The sequence below is a fragment of the Lagopus leucura genome, unplaced genomic scaffold, assembly GCF_019238085.1.
Source record: "Lagopus leucura isolate 7727_CA_CO unplaced genomic scaffold, USGS_WTPT01 Super-Scaffold_100159, whole genome shotgun sequence".
In the NCBI taxonomy this organism is placed as follows: domain Eukaryota; kingdom Metazoa; phylum Chordata; class Aves; order Galliformes; family Phasianidae; genus Lagopus; species Lagopus leucura.
The window spans coordinates 13,940,215-13,964,224 of NW_024962335.1; the positions used below are offsets into that span (position 1 = coordinate 13,940,215).

Here is a 24,010-nt window from a genome sequence, read left to right on the forward strand (position 1 = left end):
GTTGGCCTCCATCTACACCAAGGGGGATTGTGGTGAAGCAGAAATTGGAAAGAGCTGCTGCTGCATGTGAAGCTGGGGCGCATGCACGAGACCGTTCCCCGTACCCACGCTGCCTGCTCCTTCTCTTGGTGTAGATTCTGGCATTCACTGCAGTCTTTGTTGTTTCAGGTTGGAAGTTGAGTCCTGTGGTTGGAGCGGTGTACGGCCCTGAGTTATATGCAGGTAGAGCTTCAGCAGACACTTCCACTTCTGCCATTTAACTGCAGTGGTGTTTGTTTATGTTCTCAATTTGCTGTTTCTTTATAACCTTTTTACGTTTGTTTTTTTTTTTTTTATTCTTTTTAAAATTAAATTAGCGTCCAGCTTTCAAGCAGATGTCTCGCTGGGCAATGACGCCGCAGTGCCCCTGTCAGGAAGGGGGGGTATTAACACTTACATTCCTTTAATCAGTAAGTAGCCCCCATTGGCCCCTCTCTTGTTACTGTGCTTGAGTTAACTATGACCTGTTTCCCTTCTTTTCTCTGGTCTGTATAATATATACTTGAAAGGATGGGTCTTGTCGGGAATGAGTTCACCTATAGCCCAAGTATGCTGTGCAGTGGCTGTAACCCGTTCATCCGCAGTGTTTCTGTACTGTGAATGGGTTCATCTATGTGACGAGGAGGCTGCAGACCAAGGGGAGGGTGTGTGCAAGGAATAGGCCATTCCCTTTCCCTCCACCCCTTTGGAAACAAAGAAACCAAACGGACAATTCCTAAAGTACATATTATACAAGCTGTCAGGGCCCCTTGGTGTGCACCTGGGCGCACGCCGGGTTGGGTTCATGCTTCTCCACTTGTCCCTCTGGGTATGTACTCATGACGTGTCTGCAGATGCCTCTAGGGCTTCACGTCATTCCATGGTGAGCCAGCATCGAGTGTAATGAAATTAAATGAAGAGGGGCTCTCAGTAAGCTGGCACTTTATGGGAAGTTTCTGCTGCTGTTATATGGGCTATCTTGTCTTTCAGGCTTTAAAATGAACATACAGAGGATTGGGTGGCAAAGAGTGGGAGGGGAAAGGAGGGAAGAGACTGATGTAAGTTGATTGACTTTAAGGGCCTCTTGACAAATTATTTTAAAGAGCCTCTGCAGTTTTGGAAGAGCCGCCTGCTATATTGATAGTAACTCTCTGCGCTTCTCGGACTCTAACCAGACTGCATGGCGGTGTCAGAGGGGGGGATTTGGACCCTGTTTGTGGTGGGTGAGGCATGCCAATGCATTAACCTCTTGCATGCCAAACCTCTCTGCAACCCCTCCTCCCCGAAAGGCCATGGTGTAGCAGGACGTATGTTATACGATGCTTGCTGGGTTAGAAGCATGCCCCTCCGCAGGATTGATGCAAAACATCCCACCGCTGCGGAGCTCTTGTGTCACTTTGTTTGAAGCAGGCGGTTGTTCCCTGGGCAGGAGCTGGGATCCTTTTCACCTTCTCCCTTGTCTGTCTTTACAGTTCCAGGCTTCCCCTATCCAACTGCAGCCACCACAGCAGCCGCGTTTCGGGGAGCCCACCTGAGGGGCCGAGGAAGGACGGTTTATGGGGCAGTCCGGGCAGTACCTCCTACAGCCATCCCTGCCTACCCAGGGTAAGCACTGGTCACAAGAGCAGAGTGCTCTGCACAACCGTGTCAAATAATGGGTTGGCTAACAAAAACATAACTAAAATTGTCTGGATGGTGAGAGTCAGGGTATTTGCTTAGCGCCAGAGCGTTCTGCATTCGATGGCATCCAATGGGGGCAGTCCTAAATTTTGCCATATGAAGTTCTTGCCTGAGAGAATTTTCAGTACTTGCAGCAGCCTAAAGTGCTGATGTACTCCTTCTCAGAATTTCTCGATTTATCTTCTGGTATTTGTCATCCATTGATTCAATACATTGCACCACTACTGAGAAGGACAAAAAGACGGGTCTAAGATGTCCCAAAAAGTTCCAACTCTCTGCACTCCTTTTGTGGTTTTCTTGCCCAGGAATGAGGAATATTATCTCTTACCTTCATGCCTCACCATCTGGCAGTAGGACAAAGAAGAGCCAGCTACCCACAATGGATTTGCTTTCTTTGTTGGAGACGGTTTAAAAAGGTTTAAAACAAAGATTAATCAAGTCCATTAATTGGAAGTTGGGAGAGTTTGGGATACAGTGAGAACGAAAGTGCTGCGTTCTTCTAACTGTTGTATGAAGCATTGCTGAATTCGCAGCCTCAGCACGCTTCTCTGTCCTCTGACTTTACACTAGCAATGCAGTGGAAGAGATTCTGTTACAAAACAATATTCTGCTGTTCAGAAGCAGAAAGAACCGGTTTGGTATGTGTGTGTTTTGTTTCGTTTTTTTTTTGGTTGGTTGGTTAAGTGTGATGGAAAGACAGAGATCACAAATCCCTTCCGAGTTCCGAGTCCTTTTATTGGTTCTGATTTTGAGGATGCTTTGTTCGTATTGTCTCTCTAGAATTTTATTGGCCATATTTTCAGATAGGTCTCTCAGAAAGGAATAGGAGCAAATCCTTCAACACAGAGAATGGGCTGATCTTTTTTTTTTTTCCCCCCTCTCAGACTAGCTTCAAAAGGGAAGAAATTAAGCTATAAATCTTTTTATTAGAAGGGAGGAGGAAGCTACACACATTAACAAAAGGAGCTGGCCTGATACAGATAAGCTTGTACTATGATCTGTAGCAGATGAAGTGGAGAGAGCTTCTGTGGCCCTTCCTTATTGGTGTCCTATCTGATATTTAAAGTGGAGCTGAAGGAAGCAAGGTGCAGTGGTCTAAGCTTTGCTGTCAGACAAATCTAGCAATGTTTGTATTTAATTTACCCAAACACTTTAATTGAAACCTCCTCAGAACATTTAGGCGTTTGAATGGAGTGGTCTTTTGAGCTCTTAGATCCATCTTTTTGCCACCTCCTTTAATTCATATATGACATCCTCTAACTTAAGCCTCTGACCTGCAACTTGTCAGTCTGTTGCTCTGAAAATGACCCAGCCCTGCTAAATTTGGAGGTGCTTCACAGCAAAACAGAGAAGCAAAGTTGAGGTACCATCTAGGAGAATGCAAAGTACCTGCACTGGGGAGGTTGTATGCTTCATCCCTGGGAGTAACGGCTGGAGCGTTCCTGGCAAGAGGCTGTCACCAGGAGAGACTCAAGCTCTGTCTTCCATATAAATCCAGCTTGAGTCCCCTGTAAAGCACGTATTTAATTTGGAATATGGGCCAGGCTCCAGTGCTTATTCTTTCCAAATACTGTCTTGTGACTGCATTTATTTACATTACGTTGGGTTTGTTTGACCCTGCTGGCCAATTTCGTGTCTTCATGGGCAGCGTTCTATCCAGTAAACATTTGCAGGATAGCAGTACATGAGTTGCCTTCAGAAGTGGCCCAGAACTTCCCCTGCTCCCAAGCACTGGGATGTAATTAACTGATTCTGGTGTTTATTGTTGTTATAGGCTGAACCTCTACATAATATTTTGTAGAGGGAATTTGATTCCTTATGGAATAATGTATATTGTGCTGTTCAGATCCATGTTGCATTAACCTATAGGACAGCCACAGGTGTGGGCACTGCTAACCCCCACGGAGTCAGGGCAGATGCCAGAAGGTCAATCAGCAGCGCAAGAATGATGGAAACATAGTGAGTCTTGTGGAAGAAGGCAGTAAAGTGAGCTGTGGGTTTATTCAAATATGGTAGAGGGAACTGACTCTTCACAAAACCTAGTGGTGTTTAAGTTGCTGTAAAACCTAATGGTATCACTGAATGTGTGAGCTCAGCAGCATTATAAAAAAAAATAAATAAATTGTAGAATGATACAAGCTTGTTGGAATTGCTGTACTGGATCAGACCTGAGCACTGTTCAGGTTACTGTAATTTTTGACTGTGTCTGTAGTGCTAGATTCTCCAGAGGAAGGTGCAAGAAATCAGATAGTTCTTAAATGAAGAAATTTCAAGATCTCAAGCTAGATCCGAAGCTCAGATCTACTAATGCATATGTAAAAGGCACTTAAACATACGTGCAGCCCTGAACGTTTATTTAGGAAGGGTTATTCGTATGATAGAAAGCAGTGGCTCAGAGCAGTGAAGAAGCTGGTGGATAGTCACCTGAGCCTGACCTCAGAGCACCAGTGCACCCCTCAAGGTATAACTGAGGCATTCACTACAAGTGTGGAGACACAGTAACCTCTGGTCTGTAGCGTGACTTGAGCCAGTGCTGGAGTATTGCCTCCACTTGTAGTGGCCATGCTTTCTAAATGAAAGCTGACAAATGGCACTTCAGACCAAGAACTGCAAGAATTAAATCAAAGCCTGAAGAAACCCCCTTGGCTACTCTAAAATTCTCAAAATGGAACAAGTGTGATCAATTTTATTTCACAAACTGCACGTTTAGGCATTGGCTTGTTCATGGTCGTTGAGTACAGATACGAAGAGCGGGCTTGTCATGGTGAAGTATAATTTAGTTTGGAAGCATAAATGTATAGAAGATGCTCCCACTCAGCACCAAAAGTAGATAAAAGTCAGACTAGACATAAGGCAGCGGGGATCTTCGTGGGATTTCTTTGTTTTGTTTTGGTTGGTTTGGGTTCCTTTTACAACATAGTCACCTGTTGGTACAACTCAGTTTGCGTATGTCTTGCTCTTGTGGATGTGTTTTAGCTCAGCTAGCGGGCTTTTCACGGATGCCACTGAGATACGATGGGGCTGTTTTATGCTCCTGGTCAGTCTGCATAACCAGAATGGCCTCTGTGGTTCTCAAGTGGAGTTTTCGCTAGCATTGAGAATCACAAATATGGCTATTTTAGTATGTACATAAACCCAGCTAAATTTCAGACCTATCAGTTGGTGTCAGGTCCTCACTTAAGACAGGATGCACGCGTGCTCTGTTGCTTGGGCTTGGGAAGCCTTGCTCTTACTTGTTACAGCGTTTTTTGCAGTTTTCTCTGGAGAGCTGGTGCTAGCATCTCTTGCTGACAGGATACTAAGTTACATGAACAGTGCCCTGATCCAATGTGGTAATGCTCTTAATTAATCCAACTGATTGTGTTTGGAATAACTGTTGAAACTGCTAATGTGTTCATAAACCAACAGTCACTTCCTCTGTCATGCGTTTGCCTTTCCTGCAGGAGCAGGTGGAGTATCACTGCTAAAACACTCCTGATCCTAGATAGAGAACCCAGCAATGTAAGTCGCTGCCCCAGGAGCCCAATTCTTTGTTATGTGATTGCAAAGAAAAAAAAAATTGGCTTCAACAAACGTGATCTTATGGCCTGCTTCTCTCTGCTGAAGTGGCTCCCCTCTTTCTCTAACAAGGGTCTCTATCTTTGTATCTGCTCCCAGCCCTCTTGGAGACCGTAGTAATTCTGTCCGCTGGGAATGCAGTGTACTTTTCCTGGGGAAGACAGCAAGACTAAATTATTCAAGCAGTAGCTAACACTGCGACAGATTTTTAATTTATTTATTTTTATTTTTAGTAATAGCATGCAGAATTTTGGCAAGATGTGCTGGGCTTTTTTGTGTGTGCGTGCCTTACAGTAGGTGGGTGTCTGAGGGTGGCAGGCTCTTGGCAGAATTTCACAGTAAAAAAAAAAAAAGTAATAATAGAAAAGCTGGCGTTCCATGCCTGGTTCTTCCTTAATGCTATGGGTAAGTCATGCGCATTAGGTCCGTGAATATCACATGCTGGGGCTCTAATGCTTTTTAAAGCTTTGAGCGAGGTGGTGCAGAGCTATTCGGAGGCCAAAGCAAGAGGAGATTCCACGAAGGACAGGCTGAAGGCACACGGGTGGGGGGCATACCCTCTCTTCCTTCCTTATCCTTCCCCAACCCCTGTCCCCGAAGCAAGCTGCGTAGTCCTACGCTAGCGAATGCTCTGGCAAGAGTGGTTCTTTGGGAGCCCCAGGCTCCAGTTTAACGATTTTACCTGCTTGAAGTTCTGAGAGAAAGAAATCGATGGCTTTAAAACAGAAAAAGTGTCATCCCATGGAAACCCTTGCAGATGCTCCTCTCTGCTATGGAACATGTCATTACTACCAGGGACTCCCACTGCACCTTTCAATTCTCGGACCTTGGACCAGTCACCTAACCTTTTTAGCTCATTATCTCTGCTTGTGAAAGCAATGCATTGTGGGTATTTTTGGTTTTTTCTTTTTTAATTACATTTCTCTGTGTTTACTTTGATCAGAATTGATTGACTTGTTTTCCTGAGGTGTTGCATTGGTTCTTTAAGATGCTGAATAATAATACTTTGCATGCTTGTGTGATCAGCCAAATCTTATCGCATGTCTAATGTGCAGGGTAAAAGCAGGTGATGTATGGATGTCAGAAACAAAGCCAAGCAGCCCTGTGAAGCTCGAAATACGTAATTGTACACAGCTCTCTGAAACATGCTTTTGACATAGGTGATTTCAGCCCCCGTGGGATACCTTCTGAGGGGCCTCTCGATTTCCAAGCCCACATCACGAAGCCAATGTTTCCATGTGTGTAGGGGGGTAACTTAAACAATTCCAGGAGAATAACCAGAGCGGAGGTTTCTAAACCCTTGTTTCTCTTCTTCAGGACATCAGATCTTTTGGGGTCTATTATTATTGTACAAGATGGTTGTTCCCCTCCCTCTCTCCTTTGCATACTGTCTCCCCCTCTGCCCGCCCCTTTCCCCTTTGCATGCCATGGAAGATGACTTGGAGCCGTCTAGCGTGCGTGTGCACACATTCTCTCGCTGATTCGCTCCTGCCAAAAGCCCAGGTTATGGATTCATACATCACCTGCCTGTGTAAAACGCATGTGCATGCTGCCGTCCTCAATAACCGGAATGTGTTTTCTGTTCTTTTGTTTTTTGTTTTTTGTTTTTTTGTTTTTGTGTGGATTTTCTGCAGTGTGGTTTACCAGGACGGATTTTACGGTGCTGACCTCTATGTAAGTACACACACCGGAGCCTTCTCATCCCCAACCCCTGACAAGCCAGCCTTTTTTTTTTTTTCTTTTTTTTTTTTTTCTTTTTTTGGTTTGTTTGTTTGATTTGGTTTGTTTGTTTGATTTTTTTTTAAATATCATTTACTTTAATTTTCTTCTTCCTTGTGGATATATATTTATATATTTAGGAATGCAAGCATGCTTCTCTGTCACTGCGCTTGCCCCTGGGTGCAAGACCTAAGCCTTTGGGTTTCCTGATCATTGCCAGGGTCAGTTTACTGGGTGTCCTCTCCCTCACACGCACACTGCTACTAATCAACCTGAGAGATGATTAGCGAATTAAAATTTCTCTCAACACTTCTCTCATTTACATAATTCGGATATAAAAATAACAGGACTGGTTTAGCCTCAGACCTTCCCTTTCCTTCTCCCCCTCCACCCTCCCCTTTCTCTCCACTCTTGGGACCCTTTCAGGTTTGATTTGTGCAGCCCACACTAAACGGAGCTGACTGGATGTTTAAAAATGTTTGTGTGCCACTGGGATGTGGAACTTATCCCTTTGGGGAAGACACTGGGGCTGATTAAAAATGGAGGCTGAGATGCTAGAGTGAAAACTGACACCTCAGTTTGCTAGTCAAAGTGGTACCTAAATAGGCTAGATTCTCTTACCTCTTTGGGGAGTTGTAAAGTACAAATACGTGGAGATGTTCGGTTAGAAAAGCCAGCAGCCTACTCCTGTTCGGCTGTTAGCTCTGGTACCACAGGAGACATTGCCCTGTAGTTGTCTTCATCCTACCCAGCCAGCTGGTATAACACATCTCTGAAGTATCTCTATAAGCAGCTGGGTTGTGGCCATTGTGGGTCTGAGGACTCTGGCCAGCAAGAAAAGCCATTTGCTCTCGAGTGGAGAGCTGTTGTAGAACAGTTCTGATAGGAGTATGCCTTTCAAAGCCAAAATGTTTAGGCCTACTGCTGCCATCACTACTTGTGGCCTTGTCTAGCTCTGGCAAAGTTCTCTTGTGCAGCATTTATAGGTAATAGTTCTTCAGAGCTGGGGAAGCTTTGTATTGGTAGTGGCATGACTGTCAGCATGGATTTCATGTCCCTGCTCCTCTGAAGATGCTACTCCTGACATTTATGAAGAGGACCCTGGGGGCTAGACTGAAGATAATGGATGGAATTAGCTTTTGGATTTTGTTGGCTTATACGGAGGGTCAGGTCCTATAGGGGCACTTTTCCCAACACAGTTACAGCAGTCAGAAGACATGCTCTCTAAGCACGGAGATTTTGGGTGTGCTTCTTCATGCTTACGTATAGCAGTATGTGCACATCCCTCTAAAAATTGATCTGCCTAGTCAGGCATTACTTTATAAGATGGTAGTCACTGACACAAGAGTTCTGGGTTTTCTCACCTCAGTCTTAAAATGTCAGCTTTACAGACCACTGGCTTTGCTACAGCAGGCAAACCATAAGAGCAGTACCTTCTGCTTAGTGCCTCTTCCCTCAAAGTATGTGTAAGAGGTTGTCATGTTGAAAGGGAAGACTGGTCAAGGTTACTCCCCATTTATTTTCCAGAAGCCTCCTTTAGAGCTTCCATTACTGGTGGGGGAGAGATTCTTATCGAGCACATGTTAGGGATGGTGACTTCAGCAGTGAAGAATACCCATCATCGCTTGGTGCTGCAGTGCAGTAGCATCATGTAGTGTGTAACAGCCTCCAGATAAGGATAAAAGTGGGAGGTGAACTTCTGGTGATTTTGCTTTCAGTTGCTCAGGCCTCACTGTGAGAAAGCAGGACAGCAGAATGGGACACTCATCAAGGGAGATGATGGTCTGTTATCCTGTATTACTGCTGCCCAGCACCCTATAACAGAGCTCAGGAGAAAAAGCTGTCCTAATACAAAGTTGCTGTTCCAGGCAGTTTGCTAGTTGGCACATGCAGAAGGGATGCAGCATACCTGTGCCTCGTTGCTGTACTGTGCTATTCCCTGCAGTGCTTACATCTTTCTGGTTGCCATGAAAGGATTGTGCAGATCACAGAAGGGAAAGCAGAGGGTCCTTTGATGAGGCTTAGTCCTTTCTGGTTGGATTAGAGGGAAAACTGAACTGAGGCTCCCTTCTGAGTCAAGGCAAGGTGGCAGAGACCCTGAGCTAGGTAGGAAGGAGGGGTTAGCAGTAGGTGAGACAAAGGGGAAGTGTCCCAAACTTGGGCTGTTCTTTCCACATAAGTGCTGTATACCAACTTCTCATTTTCCTCCTCCTCCTCTTCCTCACTCCTTCTTTCTCTCCTGGGGCAACCAGCCTGCTAGCCATGTCTTCTCTGATGAGGGCACTCCATCTCTTGTTGGATGCGTCCCACTCTGGCAAGACACCTGAATTCATAAACCAACCAGCCCCAGGATGCAGAGGGCTTCATTTCAGATCCTAAGGAAGGTTGTTTTTCAATGGGGTTAATCTGGGGTGGAGGGGAAGAGGAAAACAAAACAAACACAAACCACCCCACGTTGCAAAGACCACTCCTGCCTGTGAAAAGCGTGCTTGCATCCACTGGAAAGAAAAGGCTGGTGAGCCCCACTGCGGGCTGTTTGTATGATTGTTTCTTTCCACAGCTGTGTTTTTTTGAACTGCTCTTCCTGTGTTCTGTTATAGAATAGTCTTACAGGAACCAATCATTAGCGCTAAAATACCTCAGGTAGGAGTGCCAGTGTGACCTGCCAACCAATCAGATTGTGGATTGCAGTGGAAAAAACTGAATTATACTAACCATTCCAGCACCACATTAGAGATGGGAACAGAGGCTTTTTTAGGGCAGCGCAGACTCCCGTGTGAGCCAAGCCCCCGCTGTAGCAGGGTGGCATGTGTCCAGATTTCACACCGAGTGGCATTTCATTCAAAAAATGTATTGATGTAAATTCAGTGGAAGAGTTAACAAGGTCATGCTTGTCCCATTACCATGTAGAAGCACCTGCTGGCTGCAATGGACACTGTTGTCCTGTCACCTCTTTTAATTCATTCATGCTCATTCCTGGTGCATGTATGCCACCCTTCTAATACAGAAACGCTGGAAACAGTTCTAGCCCATTCTGCTTCTGACTTCTGCTCTAGGGCAGTTTTGGGGTGGAAGACACGATCATGCTTCAGCAAATTAAAGATCCCTAAACAGGGCTTTCAGTCTAAACCTGGCAGGTGGTCAAATGTGTCTAACAGGTACGTGAGTTAAATGTTTCTTAGTGGCATAAAGAGTGCCCAGCCACACTCTGTGTGCCTAAAGCAGCAAGGGACGAAGAAAAGGGAAGCTTATAACCGTAGAATAAGCTGGCATAGTGAGCCGTAGGTTTGGATTTCCTCATATTCCCATTGCAATGATGTTCCCATTGCATTGAACACCTAATGTGTGCCCGAAGAGCAGAGGAGAAGATGGGACTTCTTTTGAGCTGAAATATATAGTTTTAACATGCTCATTTATCTACGTTAATGTGTTCTGTAATTGGAACGCTGCTCTAGCTGGGATTGCAGTTTCCTATCTGTGTTGTTGTGCCAAGTTTGTCTCATTCCCTGAAATAACACAATATTGAAAAAGCTGTCATCTAATGCTAAGAAGGGATAAAAAAAAGTTTTTTTTTCTTTTGGCTTAAATAAAAGCATGACATAAGAGTCATTTGAAATATGGGCTTTTGTGAACACCTGGACAAATCCAGTTGTTTGCCAATTGGGATCTATGGACTCGGGCTCTCTACACATTCTTATGAGAAAGGGGGTCCAGCATAGCCCCCAGCAACGCTGGCAGTATAACAAGAGGAAGAGAACTTGAGTTAAAATAAGCGGCATGAAAAATTGTGCTAATTTATCTCACATGCTCTCCAGGCAATCCGAAAGATTATACCAGAAAGAACCAGTCTTGGTTTAGATGGTCTTTTTGATTGTTAATCATTGCCCAGTAAAGACGCATAAGCTGAGGCTGCCCTTGGACTGTCCCATAGATACATCTCGGACCTAGCATCTTTCACAAGAAGCTCAGGCACGCTCATTTCCTTTGAGACAAGGCTAATGATTTTAAACACTGCACCTACATGGGTAAACCACTTCACATAAATCGATGGAGTGGAAATTTGCACGGCTGTCCTGGGTTTCAGGGATCGTGGCACTGAACGGTGTCTTCTGTTGCAGTCTGGAGGAGTGTGGTGCAACTAGCAAGGGCCTTTTTGAAGTTACTATTTATGTCCTTGGTAAACATGATTGCTCACGTTTGTTGAGGATGCTCTACGTAGGTACAGTTTTTACTTACTATACTACCTGAAGTGAGTGGCATCAGGAATCACTAGGAGTGGTAGGACCTTGTAGCTGAGGTTACGGGCTAGCTTTGCACACTAGTTAAAGTTGTCTGTGAACAGAAATGGCAGGAGGAAAACTGGTGCATTGGACAAGCTGAGTAGGGCTTCAGATGCATTGAGGGAATTACAGGTGGGTCCTGGGTTACAGAGAACGGGAGCCTCAGCTGGGTCAGGCAACCCGCACAGCGTCTCCTTCGCTCTGTACCGCTCCCGGAGCTTGACAAAAGTGTTGATGAAACCAAAAGGAGTAATAGCTGCGACTTTCTCCTCTTTCCTTCAGCCTGTTTTGGTGTATTTGGACCTGCTGGTCATGCTAAATACATCCCCTTGTCAGAAATCCTTCAGCTGTCCGCACTCATTGCTCCTACGACAGGACCGTACCATGGCCATTATAATCCCCATTTTTGGTTTTATTTGGAGTACACACAAGTAGAATTTGCAGACTGCTTTGAGCCAGGCAGGTCTGCCTGTGTGTGTGTACCTGTATCCTGTGACTTTATTTATTTTTTTGAAATTAACAGTAGCTTCAATTTTGCATCAGTGCATGGTTAAAAAGCAATACACGTCAGCTATTCCTTAACTTCATTTCTCCAATGAATTATTTCTCCTGTGTTTTTTTGTTTTTTTGTTTTTTTGTTTGTTTGTTGTGCAGTTGACTGAAGAAATGTTAACATCCCGCTCTAAATCTCTCAGTGGAGTCTCTGTTCCCTTCTCTGATATAACAGATGGGTTATTGCTTGTTATAATTATTAACATTGTGGTGTGGGACAGGGCATGGGTGGGAGCCATTTCGGGGGGGAGGGCGGGAGGCTGCGGGAGTTGTTGAGGTTGGAATGTTAACTCCAGTGGTGACTGACTGTTTCCGTAATAGCAGGTTGTTGTGGCTGCACGCTCTAGTACTTGAGGCTGTGTACTTCACTGAGCTTGTGGTAGAGCCTAGGGCGAACTGCTGTCCCAAGAGAATGCTGGGATGGATAGAACTAGCCAATATGAGTCTGAACGTGGTGACTTTGCTGGTTGTTCTAGCTCCAGATGTCAGCATGCTTAGTTTTTAATTTTGATTAATAAATGTTACGCCATCCCTCCCCCCCTTCCCACACCTGATTCCAACCCTTCTTTTCTTCTTTCTTGTTTTGGTTTGGTTTGGTTTCATTTCCCTTTACGAGAGACATGAGTTATAAGAGAATTACTTGATAACCCTTGCTAGGTTTCAAACTGCATCTTGCTCTCATGTGTGGGGCGTGTGCCGGTCACATTCGAAATGGCTTCTGATGTGACACGTGGCTGATGGGTGAGAGGGAGAAGGGGACAGTGCTAGGAAAATTCTGCTTCTGTGCCATGGCCAAGTGATAGACTGCACCAAGAGTTCACTGAGGTTGGAAGCTTAGGGAAACACCAGCAGGTCCTAATTTGGTGAGGTCCGTCAAGGTTTCATTCGGATTGCCCTTTGTTTGTCTCGTCTCCCTCACTTTCTAGAGCTGAGGGCAATAGTGGTGTGATGCTAGCACGCCAGAAATAAGCCAGATCTCCCCAGACCATCAATCTGAAATGCACAGATTGAAACGACTTGTTAAGAGCAACCTGGTGATTGAATTCACTCTGAAAGATTCGTGTTACTCTCTTCTGTTAACTAGAAGACTGAAGGTCTAGCAAGTCCCTCTCCTCCAGAGTAGGAAACCACCCCTAGGCATGTTTCGGATAGCCCTTCCGCAGGGGCAACCAAAATGAAGTTAAAGTCATGGCCTCTATTTTAAAAGCTATCTGGTCCAAAACTGAGAGCTGCTGAGCAAAGACAAATCATAAAATCATGGAAATCGTAGAATGACATAGGATGGAAGGGACGTTAAGTTCCAACCCCCTTGCCACAGACAGGGTTGTCAACTGCTAGATCAAGTACTAGACCAGGGTGCCCAGGGCCCCATTTAACCTGGCCTTGAGTGCCTCTGGGGATGATGCATCCACAACCTCTCTGGGCAGTCTGTTCCAGCACCTCACCACTGTTAATAAAACAAATAAACAAAACCTTCTCCCTGACATCTAGTTTAAATGTCCCCTCTTTTAGTTTAAAACCATTCCGTCTTGTCCTTTCACTAGCTACCCCTGTATATGATGTAAAATCATTACAGGTGGAGAAGACCTCTAAGATCAAGTCAAACCATCAACCTATCACCAGCACTCCACTAAACCAACTCCTGTACTAGAGCATGTCTTGTGCTCCTAGTTGCATGCAACCCTAAGATTTATAGGGAAAAAGTGGTAGTGATATTTTGAGCCAGTGCTGGAGGTGAAGAGCATAAGTCTGCCTTCTGGTCCTTCAAACTCTGAAATGTCAGTTAGAAAGAAAAAGGAAAAAGCCCAAAGCAATCTGGAGTTTTCCGGTGTTATTTACGGCTCGTTGTGTTTCTGGCAAATCAAACCCATGGTTCATTTACCATTGCACCTCCCCCCTCTCCCCCAAGTTAACAAAAACATGTAGAATCAAGAAAGATCTGACCTTGGCTTCAGAGCTTCGTCCTGACTGCCACGTGCAGCCCTTGTCCCCTGGTCTAAAAGGTGGCTGGGGTCCATCCCTCATTGTTGCAAGATGAGTAGAGCCATGGGTCTGGGCCTGGGCTTCCTCTGCCCCGAGAACTTTTGGTGTGAATTCCAGCAGGACACTCCCAAGTCTCCCTCTGGGTCAGGATTTGTGTTTTACCTACTCAGCTGGAGCTATATTTTCAGGAACTGCCCCTTCTGAGTGTAACCATTTTAAAGATCTTTAATACAGATGTGTAGCATAGATAGAAATGCAGCAGCAGTACAGACTGTTCAGACATAATTTCTGCCAACCCGTTTCCTTCTTACTTTAAGGGAGGGGTATCTGTGCTGGTTTGCTTGTTGGTACCCCTGAGGCCACCAGAAATTTATCTCCCTGACCATCATTTCCTGGTTGCTTTTTGGCTTTCCTGGCTATTGATGCTTTTATGCATCTGAACCAAAAGAAAATCTATCCTTTGGGTCTCCCAGGCTTTAAAAAAAAAAAAAAGAAGAAGAAGACAAAACAAGGGGGAAAAAAGCAGGAGTTTGTCTGAATTATGTCCTTTCTAAAATACATGCTTCACGGAAGGTGCCCACCCCTGATTTCCCCAGCGTAGGAGGAAGGGGACATAGAAATTATGTTGCATGCAGTGTTTCAGCTCTCTTCTGGATTTCTGTTTCCACATGCCAAATTTAGTTTCCTACTGGGATATCACCATGCTCAAGCTTGCTTTAATTTATTCCTTCTGCTAAACGGGGCAATGGAAGAGTGTTCGTAGTCCTTCTGAGCAAAGGAAGACGCACGTGCCAATGTGCGGTGCTCGTAATATACGTGACATGGGAGCTGATGCAGTTTGAAACACTTCCTCTCCTTGTGATGTGTGATTCCTTTTTCATTTTTTTTTTTTCTCTACGTGGGTGGACAGGTATCTGTAAAGTCAGTTCTCTTCTCTCCTGCAGGGTGGATACGCAGCCTACAGATATGCACAGCCTGCTACTGCAACAGCAGCCACGGCCGCTGCAGCCGCTGCAGCAGCTTACAGCGATGGGTATGTAAGGGGCAGGCAACCACGGGGCTGGCTTGCTGTGCTCAGAGATCTGAGGAGCTGTGATCCATTACAGTTCTTCTCTACTTCTTTCCCCATTTCTTTGTCTTACTTGCACTCGCACACATGCATGCACTGCCCAACGTGAAGGATGAGTGCACGACTTGTCTCTGCTCCCAGGCAGCGTTGCCCTCTGGCGTGTGCGAGCCGGCACAAATCCTGGCCCCTTCCTTAGCCTGGGGACTCCTTGTGCAAAGGAGGAGGTGTGATCATGGCTCAAGGTTGAAAGCCCTGGTTGGCGTTGCAGGCTCCTTGCTCTCTGACTCTGAGCGGGTTGCTCCATCACTGCGTGCATTTCTCTCCCCATCCAGAACTTAAGAATTTCTCAGCTCATATGGCATAGGGTGCTTTAACATGCAGCTCCGTGTAAATGGAAAGGATGACCATCATCAGAGTGCTCACCATAAGATTTTTCATCTCCTGTGCAGTGAGGCTGTGTTTTAATCTTCGCACACGTGAGAGCATTGAAGTTCGTGCTCCCTTCTGTTCTGGAGAACCCGCAGTACTTTCCATGTAGCAGCTGGTACTGTGCCAGTAGCGCCGGCACTGGGGGCTCACCCTCCTCCCCCACCACATCACTCGAGGCGAGGGCTGCAGTAGCTGCCACGTGCGAGGTGCTGACCTCTTTCCTACAGGTTGAGCTCCTGGTGCTGCCACGTCCCTCCTCGCAGGCCCGTCTCTCGCCCATCTCATACCGTGCATGGCGGCATGCCCGTAGGCTCTCTTCCAAGAGGGGCAGCCCATGTGCATGTGTGTGCATGTATGCATACATGTGTGTAGAAGGGCATGCTGCTTCTTCCATTGCCTGTGGTCAGACAGCTGTTTCTCTGCCCCCCAAAGTGACTCTCTTTCTCTTTTTTTGTATGTTTTCTCCCTCTCTTCAGTTATGGCAGGGTGTACACAGCAGATCCTTACCATGCCCTTGCCCCTGCCGCTAGCTACGGAGTTGGCGCTGTGGTAAGTGCAATTTTCTTTCTTGTGCTGTTTCTCAACCCCGGCACGGGGAACAGCTGCTCACTGTGTGTCGGGTACTGGAACTTCATCCAGAAAGATTTCTTCATTGAGGGAGGAGGTCCCTAGCTGCAGTGTCAGCTCCTTCCTAGTCGTGCATTCGTATATCTGCATGTGTGCGCTAGGAAAGGAGCCAGGTTTAGGAGAGCAGTTATCACTCAGTGTTATACATCTTGTACGAAGGAGGTGGTGGGAGGATCACCAGAAACATCAGGAACCAGAGTGTTGTAGGTGCATTGGTACATCTGTATCAAGGAGGTAGACAGAGCAAGAATCGGCAGTGGCTGAAGATGCATGACGTTCTTCCTTACCTTTTTCATTAGCTTTAAGGGCTCTATTGCATACTGAGAGATCAGTGCGAGCTAGAGTAAGGGAATAAGTTTTTCTTGTGACATCTTGCAGCAGAGCTGCACTCGGTTCCCTCTTCTGCTAGCAGAAGCATGCGGTGTCCTGCCTGCCAGCAGCAGTTATGCAAGGGCAGGAATGAGGTATGCTGGCATCGCATGGGAGTGGCACAGCTTGCTGAGAACACATGCCTGCCCATCTGCTTCTAGCCAGTGCAGTATCTGTGTTGCTGCAAAGGCTGGAATGCAAATGTGTGCGGAGAAAAAGTGCACCTAAATATAGATGTCTGCAGTGTAGCTCCTCTGTTTGAGCCGCAGCTCATCATGTGGATTCCTTTTAGAGTCAATGGAGGAAACAGAGGTTCTTCTAGGATAGCAGGTCATCGTGCCTCTGTCAGACCTGTACATTAAGCTGAGATGAAGAGGATCCTAGAAGTGCACTTCTGCTATCTGAAACATCAGCCTAGACAACTGGCTTAGAAAGTAGGACTCATGAGTCCCTCTCGTACTGAGGTCTCTGTGCCTGGGACTTGCCAGACTTCCCCTCCAGCTGGCTGCCTGTGAGCCTGGCCCCTGAGCTACTGCTTGCTTTAGCAGGCGAGGTGATCTTTTGTCTCTTAGATGGTGGCAGGTCAGTGCCAGGACACGTCCGCTAGCCCTGAGCGCCTCCAGGCATGGTTTGCCCTCCTAACAACCTCTTCTTTTCTCATTTGATTTCTACAGGCGAGTTTATACCGAGGTGGCTACAGCCGATTTGCCCCCTACTGAAGTGACGTGAGCCCCCTGCAAGTGGGACAGCCCCCCCAGTTCATGAGGCCTGGCTATTGCAATATTTACTAGTAGAGGAACTCTATAGCAAGACGAGGAGGAAAAACAAAAACAAAAGAGAATACTTTTTTATACCTCACTATGTTCTTTGAATATGTATTTTTTTTTTCCTTTAAATTTCTGCCTTTAATTCTTTTGTTCCAAAGATTGTGCTTTTTTTTTTTTTTTTTTTTTTTTTTTACCGGGTTTTTTTTTTGGTTGGTTGTTTTTTTGGGTTTTTTTTTTTGTTTTGTTTTGTTTTTTGTTTTGTTTTGTTTTTTTTTTAATTTTAACTGTGGTAAAAAAAAAAAAGAAAAAAAGAAAAAAAAGAAAAAAAAAAAGATAATGCATTTCCGTGTGTGTATGTTGGTGCATAGCTTATCCTACCAATCACGGAAAAGGCGATTAGCGATAAGGAAAGCTGTTAGAAACTGCTATTAATCAGGAACACGCAGACAGAGTTACTGCCCTGGGACTGGTGCTCAGTGCCCAGGAGGCGGGAGGACGTGAGGGAGAAGTCTCCACCTGCCGTGTTTCTGCTCCGCAGAAGGAAGCGCTCTTTGGCTGTGGCTGGGACCTAACTGCTGGTGGGAGATTTTGCATATGGAGAAGGGGGAAATGCGGAGACTTCCCTCCTTTTTTTTTTATCAGCACCCGACGACGCGCACGGGTTTGGGACAGTTGCAGCAGTGTCAGGATTTTAGACTCGGCGAGAGAAGATGTCCTCAACCTGCCCAAAGACTTTGGCTGTTACCGCTGCACAGGGGACAAGACTTTGAATGGAGTTTTTGAGGAGGAGGATCCTTCCCTCCCGCACACACAACTTACTCTAGCTGATCGTTGTCCGTTGCTGGTGGCTGTAACTCTCTTAGTTTTCCATCCTCCTTTTCGAGACCCTTCCCCCTTGCTGTCCCTTTGCTCCCTCTCTTCCTCGAGGAGCGGCTGATGCAGTGCAGCATCTCACAGTACCTCTGCTGCGGACAGCAAGCGGTTCCAGCTGAGTGCAGCCGTGACGATGAAGAAAGCTGTGGCTGAAGAAGCGTGCATCAGTGCTGACATCCAGCCAGCGAGGTCTCTCCTTCTGCTCATCCTGAGCTGCTTAGACACTGCAGCGAGCAATCTGTTTCAAGTAACGTGAATGAGGAAAAGCAAGTCAGTGTATAAGCTGCTGAGGTGAGGGGCATATGCACGTGGGTTTGTCTGGGGGAAGAGCGTCCTTTATGTTCAAACGTGATCCTGGTTTTGTTTCGGTCAGGAGTTTGGGAGGAGGCAGAAGCAGTTTGTACAAGCTCTGAATTCATAGGAACTTCCCACTACAAGCTATGTATCCAAGGCCCTTTCAGTCACATTGGAGCCCTGGGTCCGTTCTGCCCAGCCTCCCATAGAAAGTTGCACACCTGGGCTGCTGGGTCCATAATGACACTACATAAGACAAGATTTGGAAGCGGAGAGCCTGCTCGGGGTGCAGCTCTGTGACTCCCCCAGCACTGTCTCCCTTCTCTCCCCAGCAGCGATTTGGCTGGGCCGCAAGGTTGGCGTTCTTGGCTGACCTCCATCCTAGGTTCCCAGCAGCCCCGTTGCTCAGAGGGAAGTGCTTTTACACCATCCCTAAGCTGGGTTAGAGAAGCGTGGTTTCACTGAGCTGCCTCAACTCTTGCTTCTTGGAAGGACTTCTTGGAGCATGGGTTTGTTGGTGGACCCTCTCCTACTCCTGCCATACCCTTGCTTCTCCATCCACTGCTGATAGCAGAATAGGAAACCTCCTGCATTTAACACTAAGCAATGTCTACAAGCTGGGCTCCTGGGAAGGTGTCCTGGCCCAGCCATGCACAGCCATGCATTCTTTGCTCTCCCCCAGTGAAACGCAGCCTCTCTGGGTGCAGCAGAGGGGAAGAATGGGGAGGCCGTTAGTTAAGCTAGAGACCCTAAAGCTATTGATTCTCTGGAGGAATAGCTAGAAAAAGGGGACACCAAACTGCCAGCCTGTTGGCCACCTTTTGCTGTTTTTTTGTTTTGTTTTGTTTTGTTTTTTTCCTGGTTTTATTGTTGGTTTTTAATTTTTTTTTTCCAAGCCAAAGTTTGGTTTGTTGCTGTTGTGATTTTTTTTTTGTTTGTTTGTTTGTATATAAATATTTTAGTTAGATTGAAAAAACGGGGAGGGGGGCACAGGGTGTTGGGGCTTTCACAAAAACTAGGAAATGAGAGGGAATCGGGGCTCCTGGGGGCTCTTGTTGGAGCTGCAGGGGGCTCTGTGGTAGGAGCAGTGTGAGGGGAACTGTGCCCACTGGGGGGCTCACACCACTCTGCCCCTTCCCTGCAGTTCAGCTCAGTTGGTTCTCACCCACTGCCAACTCTTCCTCTCGGGCACAGGAGGCCGGCCCCATTTCTGCCTCCCAGCAGAGTCTATGCACGGCAGCTTCAGCCTACCCGCATCTGTTGAGAGGCCAAGGGGCTTCGTTGTGGTGCCCCGCTGTATGATCTCCAAGTAAAACCTGCTCCAGAGCATCCTGGTTCTCCTGCTTCCATCGCTCCCCACCAGGCTCCCAAAGTCTGAAACGTTGCAGTGAGCAGCGGGAGTGCTGAGCTCCCCTTTGGCAAACAGCAGGTGTGGTTTTGCTTGGATCTTAATGAGGTGCGTTCAGAGCAGCCAAGCCTTGGCTATACTGTCTTCTGGAGGAGTGAGGACAGAGCCTATACCTCCCTATGCAAAACGAGTTGCTCTTAATGAGTTTAACTGGGTCCTGGCTTGTCTGGCAGACAGCAGCTAACATTGTCCCTGAGGCGGCTCTGCAGGCGAGTCCCCAGGGCTTGGCTTTCACAGGGGCAGCACGGGCTGGCACAGAGCTTGCTGCTGTCACCTCTTGTCCGGTGGCACCCAAGGGTTCCTCTTGGTGCAGAGGAAGGGAAGTTCCTCTGAGTGTTGCTGTCTTTTTTGTCTTATAGCAGATCTGGCCAGTGCACCATGTTATACCGATACAATTTTGAGTTGATGAGCTCCGTTTTTTTTTCTATAGTGTGCCGGTCTGTCTTTCCTTGAGGGTGTAGTTGTGCTGGTATACAGCTGAATTCTACTGGCGTAGCACACTCTCTACTGGGAATAGGTCTCATCGGTGCCTGGTGTGCAGCATAAACCTCCCCCTACTACCAGCTGCTAGGAAAAGCTTTAGGAAAAGCTGTGCTGGGAGCTGAGCCAGCGGGGAGCTCACCCAGGTCTGGGTGGATCCAGTGAGGGGTTCAGAGAGACAAAGCCATGTTTTGAAGTAGCCTGAGGGAGAGCAGGCTGGCCCAGCAAGGGCTTGTTCAGGAGACCTGTGGTTCAGTCAGCGCTCTGTCAGTGACCTTCACATCACTGCCCTAGGCTTGCTTTCCCATCCCAAATGCACAGGTAATAGTTTATCCCCCGTTCTCACCCATTTTATCTGTGGAAGCGTGCAACACGAGGGCTGTCAGAGTACCAGGCTCAGGTGTTAGCTGCGGTACCGTTGGTGCCACCGTCTCATCGCCCGCCCTTCTCATCCTGGAAAGAGATGTGGGTGCTGGCTGGTGTAGAGAGCTCCTGAAACAGGGAGTGCACAGCCCCCCCCCTGTTGGTTCCTACCCGCATACATCCCCAGCCCTTCCCTGTCTGCATCCCAGCTCAGCCCCAAAGCAGGAGATGGGCGGAGTGTTGGGGAGCACTTGGAAACTTATCTAAAGGGAAACCACCGCAGGCTCTGGGTCCGGCTCCGCAGGGGAAGCGTGCGGGAGCTGCAGCCCTTGGTGCAGAGGGTGATGTTCGAAGCGTGTTACCTGTTTGCACTGTTTTAATATAGGAGTGGGGGGGAAATGAAACCAACCCAACCTAGTGAATGCGACGAGCATCCGATGTAAACTTCTTTGTGTTTTTCTTTTGTCATGCTCTTGGAAAATGTCGAACATTTTGTAGTATGCACCAGTGAGACTTGATTCTTTGTTGCATAAAACACTATTTTCAGTGATGTTAATGTCTGACGAGCCCCTTCCCTCCACCCCACTTTACTGGTTGCCCTCTCTAGCCTCAAACTTTGGTCAGACCTTTCTTCTGCAACAACTCCAGTCCCCAAGGCAAGCAGGAGGCCAACGGCCAGCGTGTGAAATGGGGCCCTACTCAAGCAGGCTCAGGGCTTTTCCCCAGTACGTGTTCCTCTAGCAGAACTCAGCAGGACGGCCCCCCTCCCTCCCCACCATGCATTGAGGGATGTCTGGGTCCTGTCCCCGCTGCCGACTCAACGTTGGGAAGCACTACCAGTCATCATCCCCTGGGTACTGGGCTGTGCCTCTTGGCAAGCCAGAATCCTTACCTGATTCACCAGGAGCCTGCTGGTGTTTGAAGCCGTCCATCCCAACGTTCATTTGGCTGGCAGTTGGTAAAATGCCACTTCATATCCCACCCCTACCCCAGTCCCCGCTTTTTTTTTTTTCCTGGGCTGGGTCAATGAGAAATCTTTTACCAGGCTCCAGTTCTGTGCTGCTGGAGGGGCTCGTTGCTTCCCCAAGGCATGGGTTCCTAGCAGCATTCAGGCCTCCTGCAGGAGCAGCCTCAGTTTTGGTCATGTTTTCCTATGATTTTTTCGTTTGTTTGTTTGTTTGATCACAGTATTTTGTGTGCGTGTTGTAGTTTTGGCAGCTTGGATTTGGCTGCGTTACCATGTGACGAAATAATCTTCTTTTACCCCAGGGGATGTGATTTGGTTTGGGGCTTTTTTTTTTTCTTTTTTTTCTGTTTTGTTTGGGATTTTTTCTTTTTCTTTTCCTATGATAGAATCCTGTTTGTAAATAAGCTGGAGCTCAAACTTGGGGCCCGCAGCCTCAAAGCGGGGCCGCAGAGCGATGCCAGCTGGCGGAGCGTGGCTCTGACCTCCCAGGCCGACCTGCTGAAGAGCCGGAGGGTTCCCGTGCGAGGCCGAGATGCCGCAGCACCTCCCGAGGCAGCGACGGAGTCGCCCCTCCCCACGGCCCCCCCAGCACCTCCCATTGCCAGGTACCACTGGGGAGCGGGACGTGCCCCCACGGACGCGGCCCTTTCCCCTGGCTCATTTCCTAGGACGCCCGAGCCGCTTGCCCAGGGTCCCATTTCCCCGCTGACTCTGGAGAAGCAGCAGCTGCATCCCAGGGCTTTGTGACAGCCTCTTGACTTCCCACCCTCCCTCGTTAAGTATCATATTGTATAGTAGCTTTCAGACCATACAGTATTCATTGGGTTATTCCTATAATTATCAAGTAGCTGGAATTGTGAAGGTCGGAGTAGTTAGATCTTTAGCTTTTATTCCTTTTTTTTGTATTACTATCCATGTGTATAAATTATTGATCATGTTGCTGGCTTTTATAAACTCTAAGCAAGGGGGGAAACCCTTCCTAACCCTTTGCAAATGGTAATGAAGCACTGTTTTTAAATAAAAGAGAGAAACACCAGTCGGACGGCTCCTCAGTGTGTTTGTGGGTGCCTGGGTGGGTTCCAGCAGCGCATCTCCTGCAGGGCGCTGCCAGAAGGGGGGGAAGATGGAGATGGATCCACGGTGGGTAATATGGGTGGCAGGAGGATGGCTGAACTAGATGAGAGTACAGTTCTTTTCCAACCTTAATGACTACGTGATTGTCTTGTAATGGGTGAAACCTGGTGTGATCTCAGCCTGCCTGCCTGTAACCCCACGCTCTTCCAGGAGGTCAGATGTGACTTTAGCCACCGCTTCGCTCCTCCTACCTGCACCAGCAGCAGCCAAGCAGGAGTTCATTCGTATTCTGTGAAATGCTCAGAGTGAAAGATGTCATGCAAATATATATATACACACACACAAATAATCAGATGCCTTTTCCGCTGAAATGAGCCTAAATATAACAAATAATAAATCCCTGCGGGCAATTTGCAAGTAATTACGGAAGCATCAGCTGAGTGAGATGGTGGTGCGGAATGGGCCGAGTACAGCTGAAGCCAGCACTGGATTTGTTTGGTTGGTTTTGGAGATGCGAGACACCGGGCACAAGAGGAAGGGGCTGTGGGCAGCGCTGCGGGGCTGCGTCTGCTCCTCCAGCATTCCTCTGCGGTGTTTGCTGAGGAGCTGCAGTGTGTTCCCGTCAGATGATGCTCGCTGCATTCTAACAATAACTCGAGAGGATGTTCAGCAGCAGCTGCTAAAATTAGATGCCTGGGAGTCAGGGTGATGGTGGCAGAGCTGGAGCAGGGGCTCTGCATCAGGAGATGTCTGGAGATAAAGCCCTGCAGCGCTGGGACCAAAGCACGAGGCAGTGGGGCGCTCAGAGAGTGAAGAGAAGGCAGCACAGGGCTCAGCCTTTAGTTCAAGGCATGTGGGTAAAATGGTGGCTCTTGGGGCTGACTACTAAGCCCTTCAAGGAGTCATAGAATCACAGAGCAGCTCAATTTTGGAAGGAAGCTCAAAGCCCACCCAGCCCCATCCTGATCCGTGGGCAGGGTTGTCACCCACCAGCTCAGGCTGCCCAGAGCCCCATCCAACCTGGCCTTGAGCCTCCAGGGATGGGACACCACAGTGTCTCTGGGCAGCTGTGCCAGCACCTCACCACCCTCTGAGTATTTCTCCCCAACATCTGACCTAAATCTCCCTTCTTTTAGTTAAAGCCATTTCCCTTGTCCGCTCACTATCAGCCCGTGTAAAAAGTGGCTTTCTCAATGCAGTAACCTTTCTGCTTTGCTCAAAGTAGACTTGCTAGAATTAAAACTTGTCCAAGGAGGATGATGGTGATTCTTAGCAAGCTGACCAAGGGAAAGAATGGTCCGTTGGGAGCAGGGACAGTTAGGATGGAAGTGTCTCAGTGCTGATCCAGTGGCTGCAGAGAAGGAGGCCCTGCACCATGCAACCGTCCCTGGCCTGGTGATCTGGTGGGCAGGTACTGATGCCCAGGGAGAAGTCCCGATTCCCAGGGCAGCAGCAGGGTGACTTTTGCTTGGAGTTCACTGCTGGCCTCCTTTTGACTAT

At 47.5% G+C, this 24,010-nt stretch overlaps 1 protein-coding gene across 14 annotated transcripts in view; it reads left to right on the top strand.

Moving 5' to 3' along the window:
* Window positions 1-17,270, top strand: part of RBFOX2 (RNA binding fox-1 homolog 2) — a 157,918-nt gene extending 140,648 nt beyond the window's left edge. For 5 of the 14 annotated variants that reach the window (XM_042889483.1, XM_042889492.1, XM_042889489.1 and 2 more), the window contains 7 exons: window positions 169-222; window positions 357-449; window positions 1,491-1,623; window positions 9,576-9,618; window positions 14,735-14,823; window positions 15,765-15,837; window positions 16,959-17,270. In XM_042889483.1, coding sequence (XP_042745417.1) covers window positions 169-222; window positions 357-449; window positions 1,491-1,623; window positions 9,576-9,618; window positions 14,735-14,823; window positions 15,765-15,837; window positions 16,959-17,003 — 530 coding nt within the window. In that variant the 3' untranslated portion in view covers window positions 17,004-17,270. Of the gene's footprint in view, window positions 1-168; window positions 223-356; window positions 450-1,008; window positions 1,077-1,490; window positions 1,624-5,141; window positions 5,200-6,890; window positions 6,931-9,575; window positions 9,619-14,734; window positions 14,824-15,764; window positions 15,838-16,958 lie in introns of those variants that run through there. The other 9 variants (XR_006182033.1, XM_042889484.1, XM_042889485.1 and 6 more) reach the window with 9 other exon arrangements.
* The last annotated feature ends 6,740 nt before the right edge of the window (window positions 17,271-24,010 follow it).